We start from the raw sequence: 20,015 nt of genomic DNA on the forward strand, positions 1-20,015 counted from the left end.
TCTTGGAGCCTGTCTGCCTACCCAGCATATCTGAGACCCAGAATTTTCTGTTCCAGGCCCTCAGCTTGGAGGGACAGAATGGGTGTTGTGTGCTCTGTACCCCACTACCCATTGATTTCAGTGAGTCAGAATTTTACCCTTTTAAAAATAAAATTTCATGCTGCTGTGGTAGAGCATATTCCTTCTATATAGAGCATGTTTCTTCACTGTATGTGGATGAAATGTCCTCTAGCATAATTGCATGGAATTTTAACCCAGGAAGGGTAAAAATCTGACCCACTGAAATCAATGGGTACTGGGCACAGAGCATGCCACTCCTATTTCATACCCTCAGCTGATGTCATAACAGGCAGAGCAGCACTGACCGTCCGTCAGCTCCTTCACACCACGTCTTGCTTGAGAGCTGGAGCTGCTATGTGTTTAGTTCATATGCCCTCATCAGTCTTCGCTATCATGGATAGCTTAGCTTAAGTAGTTAGTATTACTAATAGTAGTACCATACTTTTCAGGTTACCAGTATTGCCCATCTTTTGGGGTAGCTCTGCCTATTAATGGCTCCAGACCCACCACAACTTTGCAACAGGCATATCAGAAAAAGATTCAAAGACAATATGCAAGTCCTTTAAGAAAATAACCCGCTGATCTAGATAGCGGGTTTGAGAAAGTATCTTTTCAAGCAATTTGTATATTCCTCTCCAAAAGGGAAAGTGAGCCTTTTTTCCCTGAGCACCATCAGATTAACTAACTGGTCTGTATTCACATTTTGAGAGAGAAGAAGGCATTCTTCATCTCCAGGACATTCTCACAAGCAATTTAAATTGCTAGCTAAGTTGAAACATGTAAAGATCTTTTCAAGATCAAAATGACATTCTGATCCCCATCTTACCTTTGAGAAGGTGCCTCCTGTCCTAAGATAAGAGCAAGAATTGAGGCTGGTGCCCCAGTGGTCTAGTCTCTAAACTGCCAGTATTCTGGACCATTGACTTCAAAATTGCCATTGTCAGCACTGTCTGATATACCAGCAAACTTTACGTTTATATTACCTTTTGTGTAACTGTTGCCCTCTGAGGTAGCTGCATCTATTCTAGGCAAGTCATGGCAGCTCTCCCCATTATACATTTGTCTGAGGGTACAAGAAATATGTGGGATGGAGCAGGAAGCCCATCTTTACAGAAAGCTTTCTAGCTCCAGTGCACTGAATGAGCATGTCTTTGGAGTGAACTACACAACATATCTTGAAGAAAAGTAGTTAACAAATAGCAGAGTAATTGTGGTGTTAGTTTGAATATCTGTTGTGAGCCTCAGCAGAAAGAAATATAGATCTTCATCCCAGTTTGTTCAGCATAAAATATTTGCTTTAGTGCCAGATTTTTAAATACACCAGGCTTATGTATCTGTCTCCATCACCAGGGATTTGTTTGTAGCTTTCTGTGCATCAAGATGAAAATGTCTCTTCAATTCCCATGTTAGAATTGGGTTTCAGGTTAAGCCCAGGGTAACAGATGATAGTAAATTTGCCTTTTCCTATATTACAGGATCTTTGGATTCCTTATTTCACTATCACAACAGACATCACTGCCTCAGCAATGAGAGTCCATACAGATGGTAAGTTATCTGCAGCGGTCTCTTGAGTCTGGTGCAATGTCTCAGTGCAAGCTTTGGGTCCTGTATTGTTTCATTCCTACCCATCTTTTAAAATTTTCCTTTCTTTTCAGTGCTAAATGCTGAACATCACAACCCATAGTTGCATGCAGATAACAAGGGATTTTACTCCTCTGGGAGAGATTGCAATGGGCAGGATGATTCACTCCATGGGGAATGCATTCATCAGTTGCTACAATTGTAAAACCTTCAGATTTCTATGAAATGCAAAAACTTTATTGCATAAATAAGAATCAATTTTTAAAGTAGTGAACTTTAAAATAAAAACCCTTTTGAATATAGTATTGCAGTAATTTTATGTTGTTGCTGTGATGGTCCAGGAAATATGCGAGAGGCAAGAATTCTTGTGGGTGATATTAAGTAAGTAAAAGGTATCAAAGAAATTCAGGTAGCCAATAGACAGGAGAGATGCAATAAAACCCTGATAATGGAAGAACAAGATCATTCAAGAGGGTCACTCGTTATTATCTTTGAAGTGCAGAGGTTGGCAAGTATCAGGTGGGTTGTAATGGACTGTGAAGTCATTGTCTACCTTAAATCCCTTAAGGAAGAAATGAGTATACTTCCAAACCAGGGAGACCAAACTGGGGAGTGTTCCAACATGATTGCTTGTGGAGTAGCAAAGAGTTTAGCCACTATTCAAAAGAATGCTATTTCCTGCCTTGGCCAGATGATTTTCTTTTTTGAAAAGAAATGGTGAAATCTGTGTGCTGATTGTTTGTACGGAGGCACTGCAGCCATTTGCTGTTTTTCTCATTAAAACTTACCCATCTGATTCTCCCTCCTTCCTCTGGAAAATGGAATCCAGATTTGCAATTAAAAAATGATGTCATAGGAAAGTTTCTGTGTAACAAGGTGTTCTGCCCTATTAATTCTGAGGCCACTCAAACCTGTTCAGGTGTCAGACCCAATTGGGAAGTGGCTCTGTTATCCTTCTGTTGTGTGTACAGCTCGGTTGGAAGGTAGCTATATGGAGGAGAGACACTTTGGTGTAAAGCTGGGGATTGAATGGAAGGGTATGGTCTTTCAAGAGAGAGACAAGGGGCAAAGTCTCTAGGAGCGTGGGAAGGCAGAGGAACTGCTTTGTTTAGGTTTGAGTTAATTTAAGAGAGCCCTGGGAGAAGGGTATGAAAGGGACTTGGGCATTGTGCCGAGCCCTTTCTGGGCTGGTCAGAGAGTACACCAGCTCTACATTTCTCTGACAGTGAAAGCCAAATGGTCTCTTGAGTGCCAACATTTCTCTCATATGGATTGCTTTCCATTCATTGAAACATAATGAGTAACCACTTAATGTTAATTGAAATCGATTTTATGGTGAGTGTTTGTTCAAAACCAGGGATCTTATCTTGGGGGAGCTGTTCATAGAGGGGTCTGTAATGTCATAGAGCAGCCCATCTCTGAAATATTGGTTATAAAGACATATTATAAAATCAATAGGCAGCCTCTTATGAATGTTGGCTTCTGCAAGGACATCTTCCCTAGGCATTGTGCCGGTTTTCTCAATTCAAATGCTTGGCATTTGAGAATGAGATTTACTTTTTTAAAGGACTACTTTTTAAAGTAACAACAAAAGAAACCCTCAGACTTTGCTCTGACTTGTTTTTAGATGGAGGGAAAAGCCAGACACCACCTCCACCTTACCCATTGTTTTGTTGTATCCTATAGATAAAACATTTGGTGGTATCCTATAGATGAGGCATTTATATTTATCTCATAGAGATGAGGTATAAGCCAAACTTTTCCCAATCTAGACCTCCTAAGTAAACCTGCAACCAGCAGTAATGAATAACAAACTTTTTGTCAGCACTGATGCTAATAAGCATTAGTTTTGATTAAGTTACAGGTTAAACCTGCTGGTAAATCCATTCCCCACATAAAGGAAATTATTATATAAAAAAAAAAAAAAAAAAAAAAAAAAAAAAAAAAAAAAAAATTCTAAATGAAAAATTTCTTGCACCCCAGTGTATCAGCCAGGTGTGAAATGTGCAGCACAAAGAGAGAACTTTGGAGAGATGAGCTTGTAGAGGTAATATGGCAACTCTGATTTATGTAATGAATATATGCCCTTTAGTGTGAGATGGTTTATTTGGAAATGCAAAGTACAAATGGCAATTTTTGGCAACCTTGTTTGGGAAAGGAATTACAAGGAGGACAAGATGGCTAAAGAAGAGCCTTAAAGCAATACATTTTGTAGGAATCTGATCCAGTCAGTTTCTGCATGACTAAATCTCTCAATTTCTAAGAGTTTTTAAAAAAAGGTTATAATGCCTTCATTACAGTACTATTAACAGAAATGTTCAAGAAACAACTAAGATTATTGCCAAGTACCAGCACTCTTTTATTGAGTGGAAATGTTGTTTAATGGTTACGACAACGGTTATGAGGTGGATCCTGAGACCTTATCCAGTTTTCCTTAGGTATTTCTAGTGTGATGTCAGTCTTGCAGCTGGTTATAATGTAAGCATTGTGTCTTGGTGAAAAGGCCAGAACCAGAAGGGAGGGGATTGTTTTGGCTTTTCCAGTGCTTGTTAGTTATTTTTTAAAAATATCCATGCTCAGGGGTAGTTTGGTTTGCTACCTGAGGTGGATCATTAAGGTTCTGGGAGTTTCAGGTTTTGATTTCTCTCTAATTATCTCCACTTGTACTCTGTGTACAAATTGTATCTGGTAGGAGGGATCCAGTGCTATGCAGGGGATGGAATTCCCTATGTTAAGAGAAGTTCATAGAGCTCTTTTCTTTGTTCTTTAGCAGATTGATGCTGCAAGTGTAATTTCTCTGCCTAAGTAGGTGGCTGAAGTTGCTGAACTGACTGCTAATCTGAATGATTTCAGAGGGTACGTGGGTAGCAGAAGAGGCCAGGTTTCTACTGTATGATGATATAGCCTCATGGAAAAAGCTGTCACAGTTAGTAGTTTTGGAACTTTTAACAGCAAAGAATGGAAGAAACTTGCATATCTTTACAGAATTGTCCTTGGAGCTGTTTAAATTTTCTAAACATTGGTAAACTTCAAAGGAGCAAGCCAAAAAAAGGTCCATGAATGATGTCCTGCTGATGAAGTATCTGCTGCATATGTTATCCTTTGCAGTTTAATGTTCTCCAGCTATATTTGAGACTTTATTCCTACCACTCATTGGTCCCTTGAAAAAGCCCTGTCCTTTGGTGCTTGTTGATGGAAGTTTTGATGCAACAGAAGAGTTAAAATCATGGTTAAAATAAAATGTTCTTAATATTTTATTGAATTTGAGCAGTCTTTTTCCAAGCTGCTTTAGTAACATTCTGTAAATCAACCCTCAGGACACCATCAGATTCCAAAAATCACCCAAATCGTCTAAGCCACCCTATCTCTGCTCATCTTTCTCATTCTAAATCATTATGAATGCCATTCCCTCTCTTTAATTCCTGTAGGATCTCTTTGGAGGTACGTCCGTGCCAGCATGTCTCTCTCTGGTTACATGCCTCCTCTTTGCGATCCAAAGGATGGACACCTCTTGATGGATGGAGGTTATATCAACAATCTTCCAGGTAGGTGTGCAACGAAGTTGTGTACAATTCACCAAGAAGACAGATGGTAAAACTCTGTCTGCAGGACCATATGTCTGGACACCATATGTTTTTAAGACCCAGGTAGACAAAGCCTTGGTAGTTGGGGACGCTCCTGATTTGAGCAGTGGGTTTGACTAGATAACCTCCTGAGGCCCCTTCCAACCCTAATTTTCTATGATTCTATGATTGCAGATGATTCTGATGTCAAAATGGTTATGAAGTTGCCTTGTCCTTTGGGCCAACTGTGTTTTTTGCTTTTTTTAATGTGCTTTTCCAAGAAAGCCTTTTGTGATGGAACATTTATTTTACAGGCATGTTTCAAAGATATCACTTCAGGCTAATCACTAGAGCATATTCTAATGTGTATTAGGAAGGAGGGAGGAATTAAATTGCAAACATATGGTCTGCCTCTTATCCTGAATTTATTGGAAGAACACGGTAGAAATATGAACTAAGTCTGACTCTACAGTCATGATGAAACAGTAGCCTCTCTTGGTGTCAAGATGCAAACTGATTTCTGTCATAAAAGAAAAAAATCACCTAACGTTCAGTATTCTGTGTTTTAACTCTAGGAGGCTAATTTGTTGAACCAAGATTAAAGATTAATTCAGCTCAATGCCAGGTTTTACCTATTATAATGTTTTTCCATTGTTACCTAAAACCAAATGAAGCCCCGAGATGTACACAGTGTAGGTTTCTTTAGTTGCATTACCAAATATCTGCTTAGGAGAAAAGGTCAGAGTTCTTGCCACAATATGCAGTAGTCGATATGCAGTGCACAATATGCATTCATAGATTTGTAGATGCTAGGGTCACAAGGGACCTCAACAGATCATTGAGTCCAGCCCCCTGCCTGGGCAGGAAAGAGTGCTGGGGTCAGATGACTCCAGCCAGATGCCTGTCCAGCATTGTTGTGATGGTATGTACAAACCCCACAGTCAGGACCTCCCACCACATGCCACCTGAAGCAGGTGTTGGGTAGAGATGGAGAAGGTAAAAAGAGCCAACTTGGGCCAGCTGGGAGCTGTTTGAGAGGGAGAACAGAGTGATTGGGAGCTGGAAACCAAGGAAGACTGTTTTCTGTTGGAGATCTTTTGCAGAACGGTAGGTCTGATGGAAGAGGACTGAATTGTTTAGCTGCCAACAACTGATTGAAATGGTCCAAGCATATGCTGGGCAGAAACATTTATTTACTTGACATTCAGAAGATCATGAGAATATTAAGGAGTTTGTCATTTGAACCCTGAATGGGCAGGAGAGTTCACATTTCTTTGTGGTTATTCTGAACTCTGGGACTCCAGAGGGCTTTGCCATCTCAGCCTGGAAATTGTTGGAGTCCAGGAAGATCAGCTGAAAAGCAAAATGAAACGGTTTGAGGCACTGCAATATGCAGTCTACAGCTACAGTTTATATACAATTTATATACAAATAATTTGAGAGTGCCTTAATGAAAAACCCTGAATTTGAGCAAACCAAATTATCAGGGTAATCACAATTGAAAACTGGGTTAAGATTTGGGAAAAAGCCCTTTTGGCCCAAAAGGGGCAGCACTGCAAATACCCCTAAAATACTGGAGGAACTGACATCTGGCTTTGATACTTAAATCTATGATGAACTTCTGGAAATTGGAATGACTAATCTAGCTGTCTTTCCTTCTGTCCTTCCTGCCAGACTGCATCCTGAGATTTTAGAGTGTTTGAAGATGATGTTGGGGTTTGAATCAAGATGGCGTGATGCACTGGTTTGCTCAGTCACATAGATGTAAGAGTTCAGTCTCTAGGGAGAGTTTAGTTTTGATCTGGATAAGCATCTCAACTAGTCCTGCGAAGGTGTGTGCCTATTGCTCTGCATAACTGTTCTGGAAACCTCAGTTACCTCTGAATCTGACCATGGCTTCTCCTCAGACCCTATACTGTGAGCAATCTTCGTCTCATTTTTGTCTTTTAGGGTTTCCTTAAAATCCTGTTCCTTAAACTGAAAGGATCTTGATTGCTGTGGCCAGGCCACTCTGCACCCCTACTCCAAGAAGTGTTGCCTCATCCTGTCACCATTACTAATCTCCTGCCTGTTTCCAAGTCTATGCAGAATTTTCCTCTTGGCTTTTAAAGCTGTTTCTGGACTGAGTTCATCCTAACCTCTGACCTGTAGCTATTTCTGTACTTGTATGCAACTGCCAGCTGGTCATTCAGCCTTCACTTCTTCTGTGTCCCCTTGCATCTGCACCACTCCATCCATAAAGCACTCTCTCCTGTCTTTTGAGCCACAGAATTAGTCCCAGTATTTTTGCATTGTAGTGGCAGCGTACCCCAGCAAAAACATTCCCAAGTGTGCCCTGGATGCCTGTTCCTGCTTGCCCATTTCAAACCTGGAAATAGCACAGTGTGGCCACTGCAGGAGTGTCTTTGCTAGCTACTTGCAAGTATCCTGAAAACCAAAATCTCAAGAGTAGCCACTGGGGGACTCTTGGAGTGGTTTCACTGGTGCATTTCTTGCTTTGGAGTGGGAGCAGGGACTCAGAAATACCTTAGCGTGGGCATACTGATGCTGGCTCTAACATATGTTTCATCTTTGTAAAAGTCCCCCAAGGCCTCTCTTTTAGTAATTACATTTACATTAGTGTTTCCAAGTGAGTTATTAGAATGAAGAAGGATTTTAGAGAAAGTTATGACTAAATATTATACATCAATGTGAGGAACAGAATTAGAGTAGCACTATTTCCTGGTAAGTAATTCTCTCAAAATGTTTGTGCAAGTCTATAAAGGAAATGGTATGTAAATGAGACTGTTCCATTGTATTGTACTGTGCAGCCTGTTCAGATCCTTGGCAATACAGGTCTCTACTTCCAGCTACCAGGACCAGACAAGTAAGCACTGTAGAAGCGTGGAAAGTTGGAAAATGATGATGTGGTTTTATAACCCAATAGCGGATGTTGCAAGATCCATGGGAGCAAAAGTGGTCATAGCAATCGACGTAGGCAGCCGTGATGAGACAGACCTCACCAACTATGGCGATTGTTTATCCGGCTGGTGGCTGCTGTGGAAGAGATGGAATCCCTTGGTTGAGAAAGTGAAGGTACCAAAAGCGTGTTTGTGACAATTTCCAGAAAGCAGACAGGAACTGCTCATTGATTACCTAAGGAACAGGAATAGGAATTGATTGCCTGGTCTCTTGCATCTTGAGGTATAAGACGATGCCTGCGGGTGGTAGAGAGCTAGACAAAATCCCAGCATGGAGGAAAATCCAGTGCTGTGGAAAAGTTCAATTGTCTGATGCTTGTGGAAGGAAATACAGAGCAGGGTAACCTTGATTTGGTAGGAGTAAAAGAACCTTTCATTGTTGAAATTAGTTTAATGTAATAAGTCTTGATAAAGTTTAGATTTGGCTGATTTACAAATTAAACCAAGTATACCTTTGCCTAGTTCACTGCATTTCTATCCCAATGTTTCTGAATGGCTGACTACACAGTTTTTTGTAGCGGGCAGTAGTAATAATTGTAAGATGTTTACATGCACAATAGGCTGCTTCAGCCATAATTTTCCTCATCAAGTGAAACTGAGCAAGCTCTGATTTAATATTTATTTTCATCCATATTCCCTTAGGTGTTGTGCACTCCTGCTGTAATCCCTCATGATCTCCTACTTTAACAGTCCTCCTTCATTAAAAACCGTTGTCTGTCTGAAGGCTAGGTCCTTGTGAAGCCCATTAATGTTGCTCTTGGGTCCTCCATGGAACTATGCAGGGCACTGCATCTCTAGTGGGTTGAATGTGTTGCTTCTGGAGTACTGTGGGTTTCTCTGGGCCAGGAAGTAGGAGACTCGGATAACGAATGCCACCCAACTCTCACCTTAGGCAGTGTAAGGCACTGGCTGTAGATAAGCAAGCTGATTAATTGATAATCCCCTCCCTGAAAGAACTCCATGCCCCTTTTGCCTTTTAAACACCTGTATTTCCCTGAAATTAAAGGCTCAGTTATGCTTGAACTGCAGATACATTCATTAGAAAAAAATTGCTTCACTGCCATTGATGATAGAGATTGACTGGCTGACTGACTGTCTGCAGAGTGCTCCTGGGAGACTCGGGAAGGTGTTGGGGTGTGAAGGCTTCAGCAGACATGTCTAAGCTGTTGAGTGGACTTGATGGATGGCCCACTTTTGGCCATTGTTAATTCAGAGCATATTGTGCTAATGAAAGTTTTGTAATTCTTTTGATTTGGTGTCTGGGGCTGATTGGCAGGTGCTGAACATGGCAGAGATCCAGACGCGTCTTGCTTATGTATGCTGTGTGCGGCAGCTGGAGATGGTCAAGAGCAGCGACTATTGCGAGTATATCCGGCCACCCATTGACAGATACAGGACACTGGACTTCGGAAAGTTTGATGAAATCTGTGTAAGTGAATCTTGTTAAAGAAAGCCCTGATGTACCACTCCTTCAAAGCATTTGAGTCGTGCAGTGATCTTAAATGAATTCCAAGGGTTAGCATTGGCTTTTCATTTCTGAGCCACCCATTCTAAAGCATTAGAAGTCTCTTAACACTTAGCTGTCTCTGTATTATGTATTTCTGACAGCTGAGCAAAGAATTGACACTGAGTATTACCATGGGAAGAAACCATGGTGATTTGGTGTTGGATGAAAACCTAAATAATCATTTATCCTGATGTTTAGTCCCAGGAGCAGATTGCAATATCCTTACTTCTTTTGCCAGTTCTTTTACTCTTTGTCCCCTAAGTATTTGAAATCTGAACTATTTTGGTCAGATTTGATTGGTCTCATAAATCATGTGATCATGAGCAACTGGCGCCTTCTGAGTCTGGCAGGGCACTAGCGGCCAGTTGCTGACCAGGGGAGGCCAATCGCTGACCCTGGAAGCACCAACGGCAAAACCAAAAGTGCCACTGGTGCTTCTCTTAGCACCCACACTCCCCAGCTGGCACCAGTCTTAGAGGGGCACTCGGCAGTGCTTCTCTCGGTGCCCCCACTCCCCAGCAAGCGAGGGCCAATCTCAGGAGGGGTGGGAGGGGTACATGCCTCCCACACCCACCCCATGTCCTCCCTATGCATTGCCTAGGCATGTGGTATTGTTTCTCATCCTTGATTAATGAAGCTATCTTGTATAATCAGGTGGAAGGTTTGAAGAAATGTATAGGGAAGGCTATTAATTACTCAGAGGGAGCAGTTTTAAGGATGTCTGTGGCTCAGTTAACATTTCAACACTTCTGTTAATATTATATACCACCCATGGTTCCTTTGCACCTGATGGAAAATCTTCAGAACAATATACGAAAGTCAGCAGAAGGCTATTATTAATGAAGGAATAGTATCAGCATCACAGATCTTCAAGGGTTTGAAATTGTCTGTATTGGCCTATGATAAATCAGTATGGAAAGTTTTGATTCCAGCTGAAGATTTTCAGGGTAAAATAACACATAATTTAAAAATTTGAACAAGGTGTCTTCCCTTTTCTCTAGTGTTTAACAGCTTGGGTTCATTGTCACTGTGGTAGTACCATATTATTGAATTGTCCTTTTTTTCCACCTACTGTAGTGCTTGCTGATATAGTTGTGTTAGCTTTGTTCGTGCTGACCAAGTGGATGCACTTGCTATGTTCATAATGATACCCTTTATTTTGTCTGCTGCTCCATCATTATTGGATGGCACAAAAACCTAGAGCTCAACTAACCAGCATGGTGAATAACACTGCAGGCTGTGTCTCCTCAGTAGCTCTCCTAATGCTTCCATACACATTTGCCAAGAGAGATGGCACAATCAGTCTCTGAGGAATCCCATGTGAGAGGCCTGAGAGCCAAAGAACAATTGTCCCAAATCGCTTTTGTGGACTTCCTAGTGTGATCTGAGCACACTCCATAGCTGCCTTGTGAGTGACTGCAGTTGTCCCAGTAAAACTTCATGGACAGTAGTGTCACAGGATCTTAAAACCAGAACAAATACTTCCTTGTTGCTAGGAAAAAATCTCGACCCTATGGTATCCATGCATTTCATGTTCCCAAAGCAAAAAGAAAACTTGACTGCCCAGAACATAGGAAAACTGAGACAAGTACTAATTTGCCAACGCCCTTCTCCCTGATTCTTCCCTAAATGGCATTTTGAGAGTTGTTAAGATTCATCAGGCTCCAGTATTAATTTTTTATCTGGGACTGCCTGGTGGCTTTCTCAAGGACATGAGGCATTCTGCGGGCCATGGGCAGACACTAATAATCTCCATCTTCCTTGGTCCTTTTCACAGCCAGTTGGAGAATAAATCTAGTGTATGAGCTGTGTGAACAATGAGACTAGAGAATGAGACTTGCTAATGCTCAGCAGAGCAAGTATGGAGCTCCTCAAACCATTGTCCTCTCTCTCTGTAGAGGCAAATAATTTAGCACCAGTTGAATAATTTAAAACTGAAAGCTGAAGTCTTCACAGTTAGAGAAGCTTGGGGCATTTGTACATATGCTTGTGCCGCAGTGCTAGGCACTTTTAAAAGCTCCTGGTGCTGCAGTGCATGCGTTTGTATAAATGGTGAAATGCATTGAAGGTGTTTTAGTTCAAAAGCGCACCACCATCATTTTCCCAGTGCTGATGCACATTTCGCCATTTATACAAGTGCATGCAATGCAGCGCCAGGTATGTCAGCTTGCATACAGAGCAGACTTGATTAATCGAATCTGCTCCGACACACTGGATTTCTGGCGCATCAGAGCAGACAAATGTATGTGTATAAATACCCTTGACTTGGCTGAGCTGTCAGCCAAGTGGAACATGCCTGCTGTACAAGATAGACCGGGTCCTAGGGTTGAGGTGCACGTGTTGATTTTAATCCCCAGCAGGTTAGCTAACTGCCATCTTGCTTTGCCTCTTGCAGAGAATCTGTAAGGCATAGTGACTTCAGTGGGTATATAGAGGCCACTGTATGAGCAATGAAAGACACAACTTTTTATTTACTTATTTAGATTTATGCAAAAGTAAAATTGGGTACCTCCAAGGGTTTAACTACCAAATCAATACAGTTAGCTAGCCAATAATACAGGTCACGTGTGATTCCTCTCACTTATTCCACATCCCATGAGAAGAGTAAAGAGCTTGCCTGGAGTTTAGTTGTTCTAGGGGGATTTTGAACTGTTCTAATAAACCCAGACGTAGAACATTCAGAAGGCTTCCCGGTGTTCTCGTACAGAACTGCCTGGTATCTCCCAGGCACCTTTAATCTCCAAAGCAGCTTTGTCTAAAAAGATTTGCTCCGTTCTCAAGATGTCTCCCAATCTTAGACCACGAGAGACAATGGTTTCTGTACATGAGAAGGGGAAGCTCTACTCTCTCCTCCCTCCACCAGTTCTCATCTCTAGCCCTATTCTAAACACTTGACCAATGTAAGCATATAAGCTAGGAGCTACTTGGGGCAGTCCAATAATAGCCATGGTTGTATGAAACTCAGTTCATGGTGAGATTTACTTTGACAGTGATAGAGCTGGGAGCAGGATTTTTAAAGCAAAATTTTCTGTTCAGTGGAAGCCAGTTCTTCAGAAAAAGACTGGAGCCATTTGTTTGTTTTCTCTTGTTTTTGTGCTAACAACATCAGTGCCAAGTTCTCATTCCCAATGCAAATTATAATGATTGAGTTTTGAAATATTGGAAAATTAGATTAATGTATTAGAAGCTAGAAGTGAACTTTTAATGGTGTTATTGATGTCTGTGTATACTACCAAGATATTTGATCTTTAGAGTAAAGTTCTCATGTAAAAACAAGATTCTTCCCATGCTGCCTGCCTTGTGTGTATTTATGATTTGCTTTCAGAAGACTTGGGACACCAGTGCCTGACAGTAATTCCTCTCTGTCAGATCTAGGTCAGCAAGGAGAAGCCTCAAATTAATCATCTTTACTATCATCTTTCCCAATAAAGAGATTTTTGTAGTAAAGATGTGGATTATATAAACAAATCCACTGCTTACATTTTTGTTGGTTTCTCCTTGTGTACAGAATTATCTGATGTGCCATCTGCACAGAGCTGCCCCCTGTAAAAATAGGTGTGCTGGTGGCACCTATCATAACATACTGTATATCTAAAGGTGGAACAAGCTTCTAACTTAAAATAACACCTTGCTCCACTTAATCACCCCCTCCCAACCCTCATCAGAGCTGAAAAATTAAAGCAACTAGGAGTTGAAGCAGTAAGATATTTCTTTCTAAATCACAGTCCCAGAAGGTAGAGCTTTTCGTTTTTAGTCTGATTTGTGAAACAGGTGGCCTAATGTTTATTATCCTCCAGTTGTTTAAAGGTGCCTTCTTTTTTAAAATTCCTGACTCTTTCCCTTTTCAGGAAGTGGGATATCAGCACGGGAAGACAGTATTTAATGTCTGGTGCAGGAGTGGAGTTCTTGACAAGATGTTAAAAGACAGGGAGGAGATTTGCAAATCCAAAACTTCAGACGTAAGTGGTCAATTTAAAAATCTTTGTCTCGTAGTTATGTGATGCTAGTCAGTGGCCAGTCCACAAGTGAGTAGAGCTACTTGTATAACAACCACAGCATGATAAAGGCAATCAGAAGGAAAGGTTGCCTCATAAGGTGCATCCAGATGAGCTTGCACGTGCCTCTTGTCACGTCTCAAAGCAGTTTGAGATGTGGCAAAAGGCACTCTGGGAACAAAAAACACATTCCCTGTGCTGCATATTTGCAATGTGGGCTCAATTTTAATACCTGGACATCCAGGTGTCAACAAAAACCACCAGGAAAAAGCAGGGCAGGGCGTGGTCCAGTACTGTGCCCTGAAGCAACTGGAGGCTTGGGTCCTCCACAGAGATGCCCTGGTAGCCAGGCAGAGTATCTCTATGGCTGCCTCTTGCCCCAGTGCTGCAGCACTCTTCCTGTCCATGCAGGGCAAACAGCGATGCAGGCTGCTGCAACATGCCCACAGCTCACAGCAGCAGCAATGGCCATCAGGGCCTCCCGGCACAGCCCCACCATGCGGTGCGGGGCAGTGTGGCTCGGCCTCGGCCCCTTGGCACCCAGTGCTGCCTGTGCCACAGTGTGTGGGCCCAGCCTGCCAAGGTGCCATGACCCCAGCCCGGCACAGCAGGGGGGAGGTGGGCTGGGCAGGGGGGATGTGGGCCCTACAAGGGGGGCAGTCCATGTGCAGTTTGGGGGGGCTGTGCCCTGTGGGGGGGGCAGGGGACCCACCCCTCCTGAGCAGCTCCCCCCATGCCCAGTCCCCCCACAATCTACCCACACCTACCCATACACCCCACACCTCTTCCCCCTGCTCCTCCGGCAAACCCCACATCCCCCCAGCACACACCCATTGTGCCCAGCTGCCAGATAGGATGAGACCTGCTGGCACAAGCTGTGGCTGCAGGGGCAGCTGTCCCCACATTCTAGTTAGTGAAGGGGCCAAGGGGAGCGTGCACACACACACACATACATGCATGTGCGCGACCCTCGCCATTTGTGGGGGATACGTTTTTGGTATCCCCCACGAATGGCGAGGGTCTACTGCAGCAGTGGCAGGAGCCTGGCGGCGGCAAGCACAGAGCTCCCAAGGAACATCTTTAAGTGTATTCAAGAAGCGGGTTCGGCATATGCAAATGTTTGCCACCACGAATGCCAAACCCACGAATAGTGAGGGTTTCCTCTGTGTGTGTGTGTGTGTGTGTGTATTGTATTGTATTGTATTGGTCTTTTGTTCTAATTGTGGAAGAACATGGATTTTGGGGTATTTTACGTTGGGATTTTTTTATCAGAGGTTTTGCAGTTTTTAAATATGGAACACTGGAATTCCTGCTAGTGAGGCAAGTGGCAGGACCCAGGCAGAGGAGTCTGCTCAGGGCTGATACCCAGGACTCAGCTGGACATGGCTGACCTGGCCGCTTGAAGCCAGGAGGACATGCTTTGATAGTTCAAAGCAGGCCACCACACTAAGAACATCTTCCGGGCAATAGCTGCCCAGATGGCAGGGCAGCAGCACATATAGCAGTAGTGCCACACAAAGGCCAACTGTGCAGCCACAGGCCCCTGGCAGCTGGCCCAGAGGTGCAGTCCCCATCCGGGTCTGGCAGGCGCACAGCCTTGGGGCCACATGCTGTCGCAGGTGGCAGCAGGTCATAGCCAAGCAGCAGCCCCCACTGTCAGACAGCTGCAGTGGGTAGAGGGTGCAGGAAACTCTCAGTTAGGGCTGCTTTAGCAGTCCAGCTGGCACAAAGGGGCTAGTGTCCCCAGATACCAATTGACCAGGTTCCAGAAACTGTTGAGAGCAAGTAGCCCTGAGCTGCTTGCCAAGGCATCTTTTTATACTGCTGAGGCCAGCACAGGGCAGGTTTTTATATTGGTGGGCTGATCAAGAAGGCAGGCTCTAGCGCCCCCTGGCTGCAGATCCAGGAGGAGCTGGGCAGGGTTATTTTGCCCCAAGTGGCACAAATTGCCCCACACCAAAGTGCATGTCTGGGCATGTGCGCTGACTGCAAATTCCTGGCTCAAATTTGTGCTGCTCCTATTTGAGCTGCTGCAAGCGCATGTGCCTGCATATGTGGATGTGTCCATAGGCTTTTACATAGTATGGACGTGTGTTGGTGAAAACATATTACAGGAAAGGTAGTCTCTAATTTTCAGTATCTCTAGTTGTTTATACACCAGTCTCCAAAAATATTCAGTACCCAGGTATCTCTCTTGTCACTTGATAGTGGTACCTGGTGAGTAACCCTTTTCCCCATCAAATGCATTGGTGTTGAGCATTTGAAAAGCCTAGCTATCTTTCATATTTACTGCTGAGTTGTCATGAAAATAACATTAAGTGATTCTCAAACACTGCCAGAAATCTTGCATTATGCCCTTTCTGCAAGTGCATTTAGTTTAGTATTAAAATATTTGCAAGACCTCTGTGGATAGGTGTGCATCTATTTTGCCATTTGCTTTAGAGAAAAGAAGTAGCTATCAAAAGCCCTGTGACAGCATGTGATACTGAGCTAGTTTAAAGTACAGAGCTTAAGCCACCATCTCTGTCTGCGCTGTGTGTGTCAGCACATTTGAGTAGTTAAGGTTTAGGCTGAGAGAATTTGGCTACTTCTGACAAATATAACAGTTCCTTAGCAGAGGACAGAAGGCATGGTAGAATTGCATCTTATAGGCTGTCTGAATCAGAGATGCATAAGCTTTTTGTGAGCTGTTGCTGCTCTGATTCAGTTAGCCCAGGGGTTTTCAGCAGGGAGTACTTCTGATGGCCTCAGGGGTACTTGGCAGTGGGCAGACCCCTTTGCCCCCAGTTGCTGATCAGCTGCTGGGGGACTGCCCCCTCCCAGGTCTGGCCACTGGGGGGCTCCTGCCTTCTTGACCAGCTGCTGGGGGTACAATGACCCAAAAAGGTTGAAAACCCCTGAGTTAGTTTATAACATGCAACCCTACCGTACATTCTGCCTGACTAAAGACTAAAACAGGCTGCTAGTGTGGCTGAGTATTCATACTCCTATTGAGATTTTCATATAAAACAGGACAAAATGCCCCTATTCTATAGTTTAAAGGCTAAATTCACTCTCCAAATTTGGCTAAAAATTTAACTTCCTTTGAAGAGATTCTAAAAAAATACCTATTAAAAGTTTTAAGAACATTTGTGAGAAAATAGGTATAGCATGTTTGCTCGTTTTCTCTTCATCTTGGGCTCTTCTGTTTGAAAACTCAGTTTTTCCAAAATAGGTTTATCAGTAGCAGTTGGAACAATAAGTGTTAAAGCTATAGACACGTTGTGTAGTAACAACAATGAGTTTCAACAAAGACAGCCAGTGCGTGTAAAAAATGACAGCTGAGACTTGCTACAGATCAGGGGGTTCATGACCAAGAATTTTCATTCTGGGAAGCAGGGTGATGAGAAGCAAAGTGGGAAGGGCAGTGGTTTGGGTTTGTGGGGTGGGAGGAGGATGTGAACATGGACAGAAGTGAAGAGGTGCAAAGTGAATGGAGGAATGGGAATGAGTGAAGTTATGAGGGGTGGGAAGGAGTGAGCCAGAGATATGGAATGAGCATAGAGTAGCTGGTTATTTTTGGAGGCAAGGTTAGTGAGCAAAAAAGGGCAAGTCTGCACAGTGGCAGCAGCATGCTCTGGCTGGGACTGTCCCAAGCGCAGCCTCCCAGCCTGCTCTTGCTAACACATTCCAAGAGGCTGCTCCAGGACAACCTTCTGGGGCTGTTTTTGGGACCTCTGGTGTACTTGAGAATACCTGCTGCAGATGACCCCAGAGTGACCTAACCATCATATTCCTGAGCTTGAAGCATGTCAGTGGAGATGGCTGGGTGAGATGCTCAGGGACATCCCAGCCAGAGCATTCAGCCACCACAGCATATATAGGGCCAAAGGGGAGGCAGAACAGCTTTAAAGCTTCCCTGTGGCTGACTGGGGCAGGATGTCCTTGTGTCCCAGAACATACTGGGAGTACTGCAGCAGCTGTTTTGCTCCACTGCTGAATTGTCCTAATACAGCCTCCAGGAAAACAGGTTCCTAGAAAAAAAAGCCAAACTAGCTGATGACCCAGTTATAATAGCTGCTCCTCTGGTGACCTGCATGCCAGAGGGGACCCCCAGTCTGTTGAACCTCAACAAGTCCATGGACTGGGACTCTCTCTAGTGTAAACTGTGATTGGAAAAAATAATGGATGGAAAAAGGGAGGAGAGACGCAGAGGATGGCTGTGGAGCAGGATTAACCAGTCATCTGTGGGTTTCCAGCCTCACTGAAAAGCCCTACTTCTGTAAACCTTGTCAGCTGTTTGGCCCTTTCCCATCCACTGTAGTATTCAGACATGCTCACTGACTCCTTCGCTTTATAGCCCTCATGTTGCTATAGACTCTGTAAGTTTGTCTGTAGGCGATATTTTATTTACCTGAGCTCCAATTCAGGTTTGGTGTGATGTGTGCAGGGCAGTTGGTGCTGATCTGGAATTGATTATGAAGTTCTTATGGATCTGCAGAGTCTGAGGTTGGTGTGAACCTAAAAAAGCACATGTGTTGAAACAGTTGTGGAGGTTAGTGATGGATTTGCTGGGGATTTCTGTTGATTTTTTACACTTAACATTGGTAGGAGTTACCCTTGAAAAAACCCTGCTCTTAAATTAACAGGGGGGTTTGAGTGAAAGATCATTTTTGCCTAGCCTGTAAAGAAATGGGGGGAAGACTGCACCTGGGTACAGGTGACAGAGGGACATTGGGAAAGATCATGTTGCGATTTATGTTCTGGACAAAAAAGCTAAGGAGGCCAGTGAATGAAGTGTGGACATGAACCCAGATATCAAGGGGCAGGAAGAATGATCAGGGTCTGACGTGGGCATGGCAGAGCAGGGATTCGGGGAGCACAAAGGTGTTGGGAGTGTTGTGGGATATGAGTCAGGGTTGACTGTTGAAATCATCCTACTTTAAAGAGAGAGTTTCATTGGCTGTGGGTAAGTGCTGTCTTACTGGAGAGTCACAGAAACTGAAATAAATAAATGTGTATTTATATAAGACATAGAATAATTTGTGTGTATAGCCATCTAACAGCATAACAGAATACCCTGTTTCACCTTCCAACTTCTATACCTAGAGCTGATGGGATAGTACATCTTTGTTGCAATGGCAAATGAGTTTTGAAGAGATTTGCTTTTTTTATGTACATCTTAATACATGCAAATGTTACCCTATATCTGTCATCCACAGGACTATTTTAGTCAGATCATAGTGTTTTCATTGGGTTTTATACAGGATACTACACATTTAGAACAATCTACCCTGCTTCTTGTGATGGTTCAGATGCTCTGGAGATCTAATGTCTGCACTTTTCCAAGGGGCTTTGCTCCTTTAGTCATGGCAGTGGCACCAGACATGGCTTGCATTTCTGCGTGCGTGCTTGTCTGGGACGTCAGCCAAGCAGAAAGTGCTGATTGCTGGGACCCCAGGGTTATGAATATTATGGATTTACGGGAAAGGCTGAACAACTTAATTGAAGCATGCTTGCTTTTTCACTCCCTTTGTGAGAACTACCAGCCCTACATATGCTCCAGTATTTTAAAAGTCCCATTGGACCAGGGCTCAGTATTCTGAGGACCCCAAATACTGAAAAGCCTCTGAATTAATCAAGAAAAGCAAATTGGTTTGACATTTAATTTCTGTTCCTGTGAATCTTTTATATCAAAGGAATCGATTTGCTTCTACAGGCTTATGGTGTGTTCTAAGAGTCCTTTAGACCAGCGGTTCTCAACCTTTTTTGTATCAGGACCCATTTGTAAACATTGATGGCCAGTCCCGACCCAGTAAATAGTCTAAGTAGAAAACAGGCCCCTGGCCCTGGCAGTGCACCTCACTCCCAGCCCGCAGCCCCCCACCCCCTCAGCCCTGCTGGTGCCCCCCACTCCCAGCCCACTGTCCCCCATCCTCAGCCCCCAGCCTAGTGTGTGTGGCATGGAGGGGGCATGTATCCCCCCCAGATTTGTGCACTCACAGTGGGCACTGGCCTGCAGCCTGGCTGGACCAGCATGGGCAGAAGCCTACTCCACAGACCAGTGGGTGGGACCCGGCATAGGGGGATGGAGCAGGGCAGTGAGACTTGCTGCTGCTGCTGCTGCCCCCGGATCCCTACACCAGCTGCACCACAAGCACTGTGGGAAGTAACAGATGGGGGGCATGCTACTCTCACCTCATCCCTTCACCAGCCGTTTGCGCCCTGGGCTGAGGCTCTACCCTGCTGCCATAGCCTGGGTGCTACCAACGCTGCTCCCCTCAGGCCACCCATGCTGCCTCCCATCCCACCTCCCCTTGAGGGAGTGGCGGCGGCAGCAGTGGCTGGGGCACAGGGGGGGGGGTGAGGT

At 43.9% G+C, this 20,015-nt stretch overlaps 1 protein-coding gene across 1 annotated transcript in view; it reads left to right on the plus strand.

The window, feature by feature from the left end:
• Positions 1-20,015, plus strand: part of PNPLA7 (patatin like phospholipase domain containing 7) — a 318,179-nt gene that overhangs the window by 275,394 nt on the left and 22,770 nt on the right. The window contains exons 29-33 of the mRNA XM_019510411.1: positions 1,536-1,605; positions 5,070-5,186; positions 8,131-8,279; positions 9,441-9,593; positions 13,520-13,630. Coding sequence (XP_019365956.1) covers positions 1,536-1,605; positions 5,070-5,186; positions 8,131-8,279; positions 9,441-9,593; positions 13,520-13,630 — 600 coding nt within the window. The remainder of the gene's footprint in view (positions 1-1,535; positions 1,606-5,069; positions 5,187-8,130; positions 8,280-9,440; positions 9,594-13,519; positions 13,631-20,015) is intronic.

This window comes from Gavialis gangeticus, unplaced genomic scaffold (assembly GCF_001723915.1).
Source record: "Gavialis gangeticus isolate Ggan-Ray unplaced genomic scaffold, GavGan_comp1, whole genome shotgun sequence".
In the NCBI taxonomy this organism is placed as follows: Eukaryota; Metazoa; Chordata; order Crocodylia; family Gavialidae; genus Gavialis; species Gavialis gangeticus.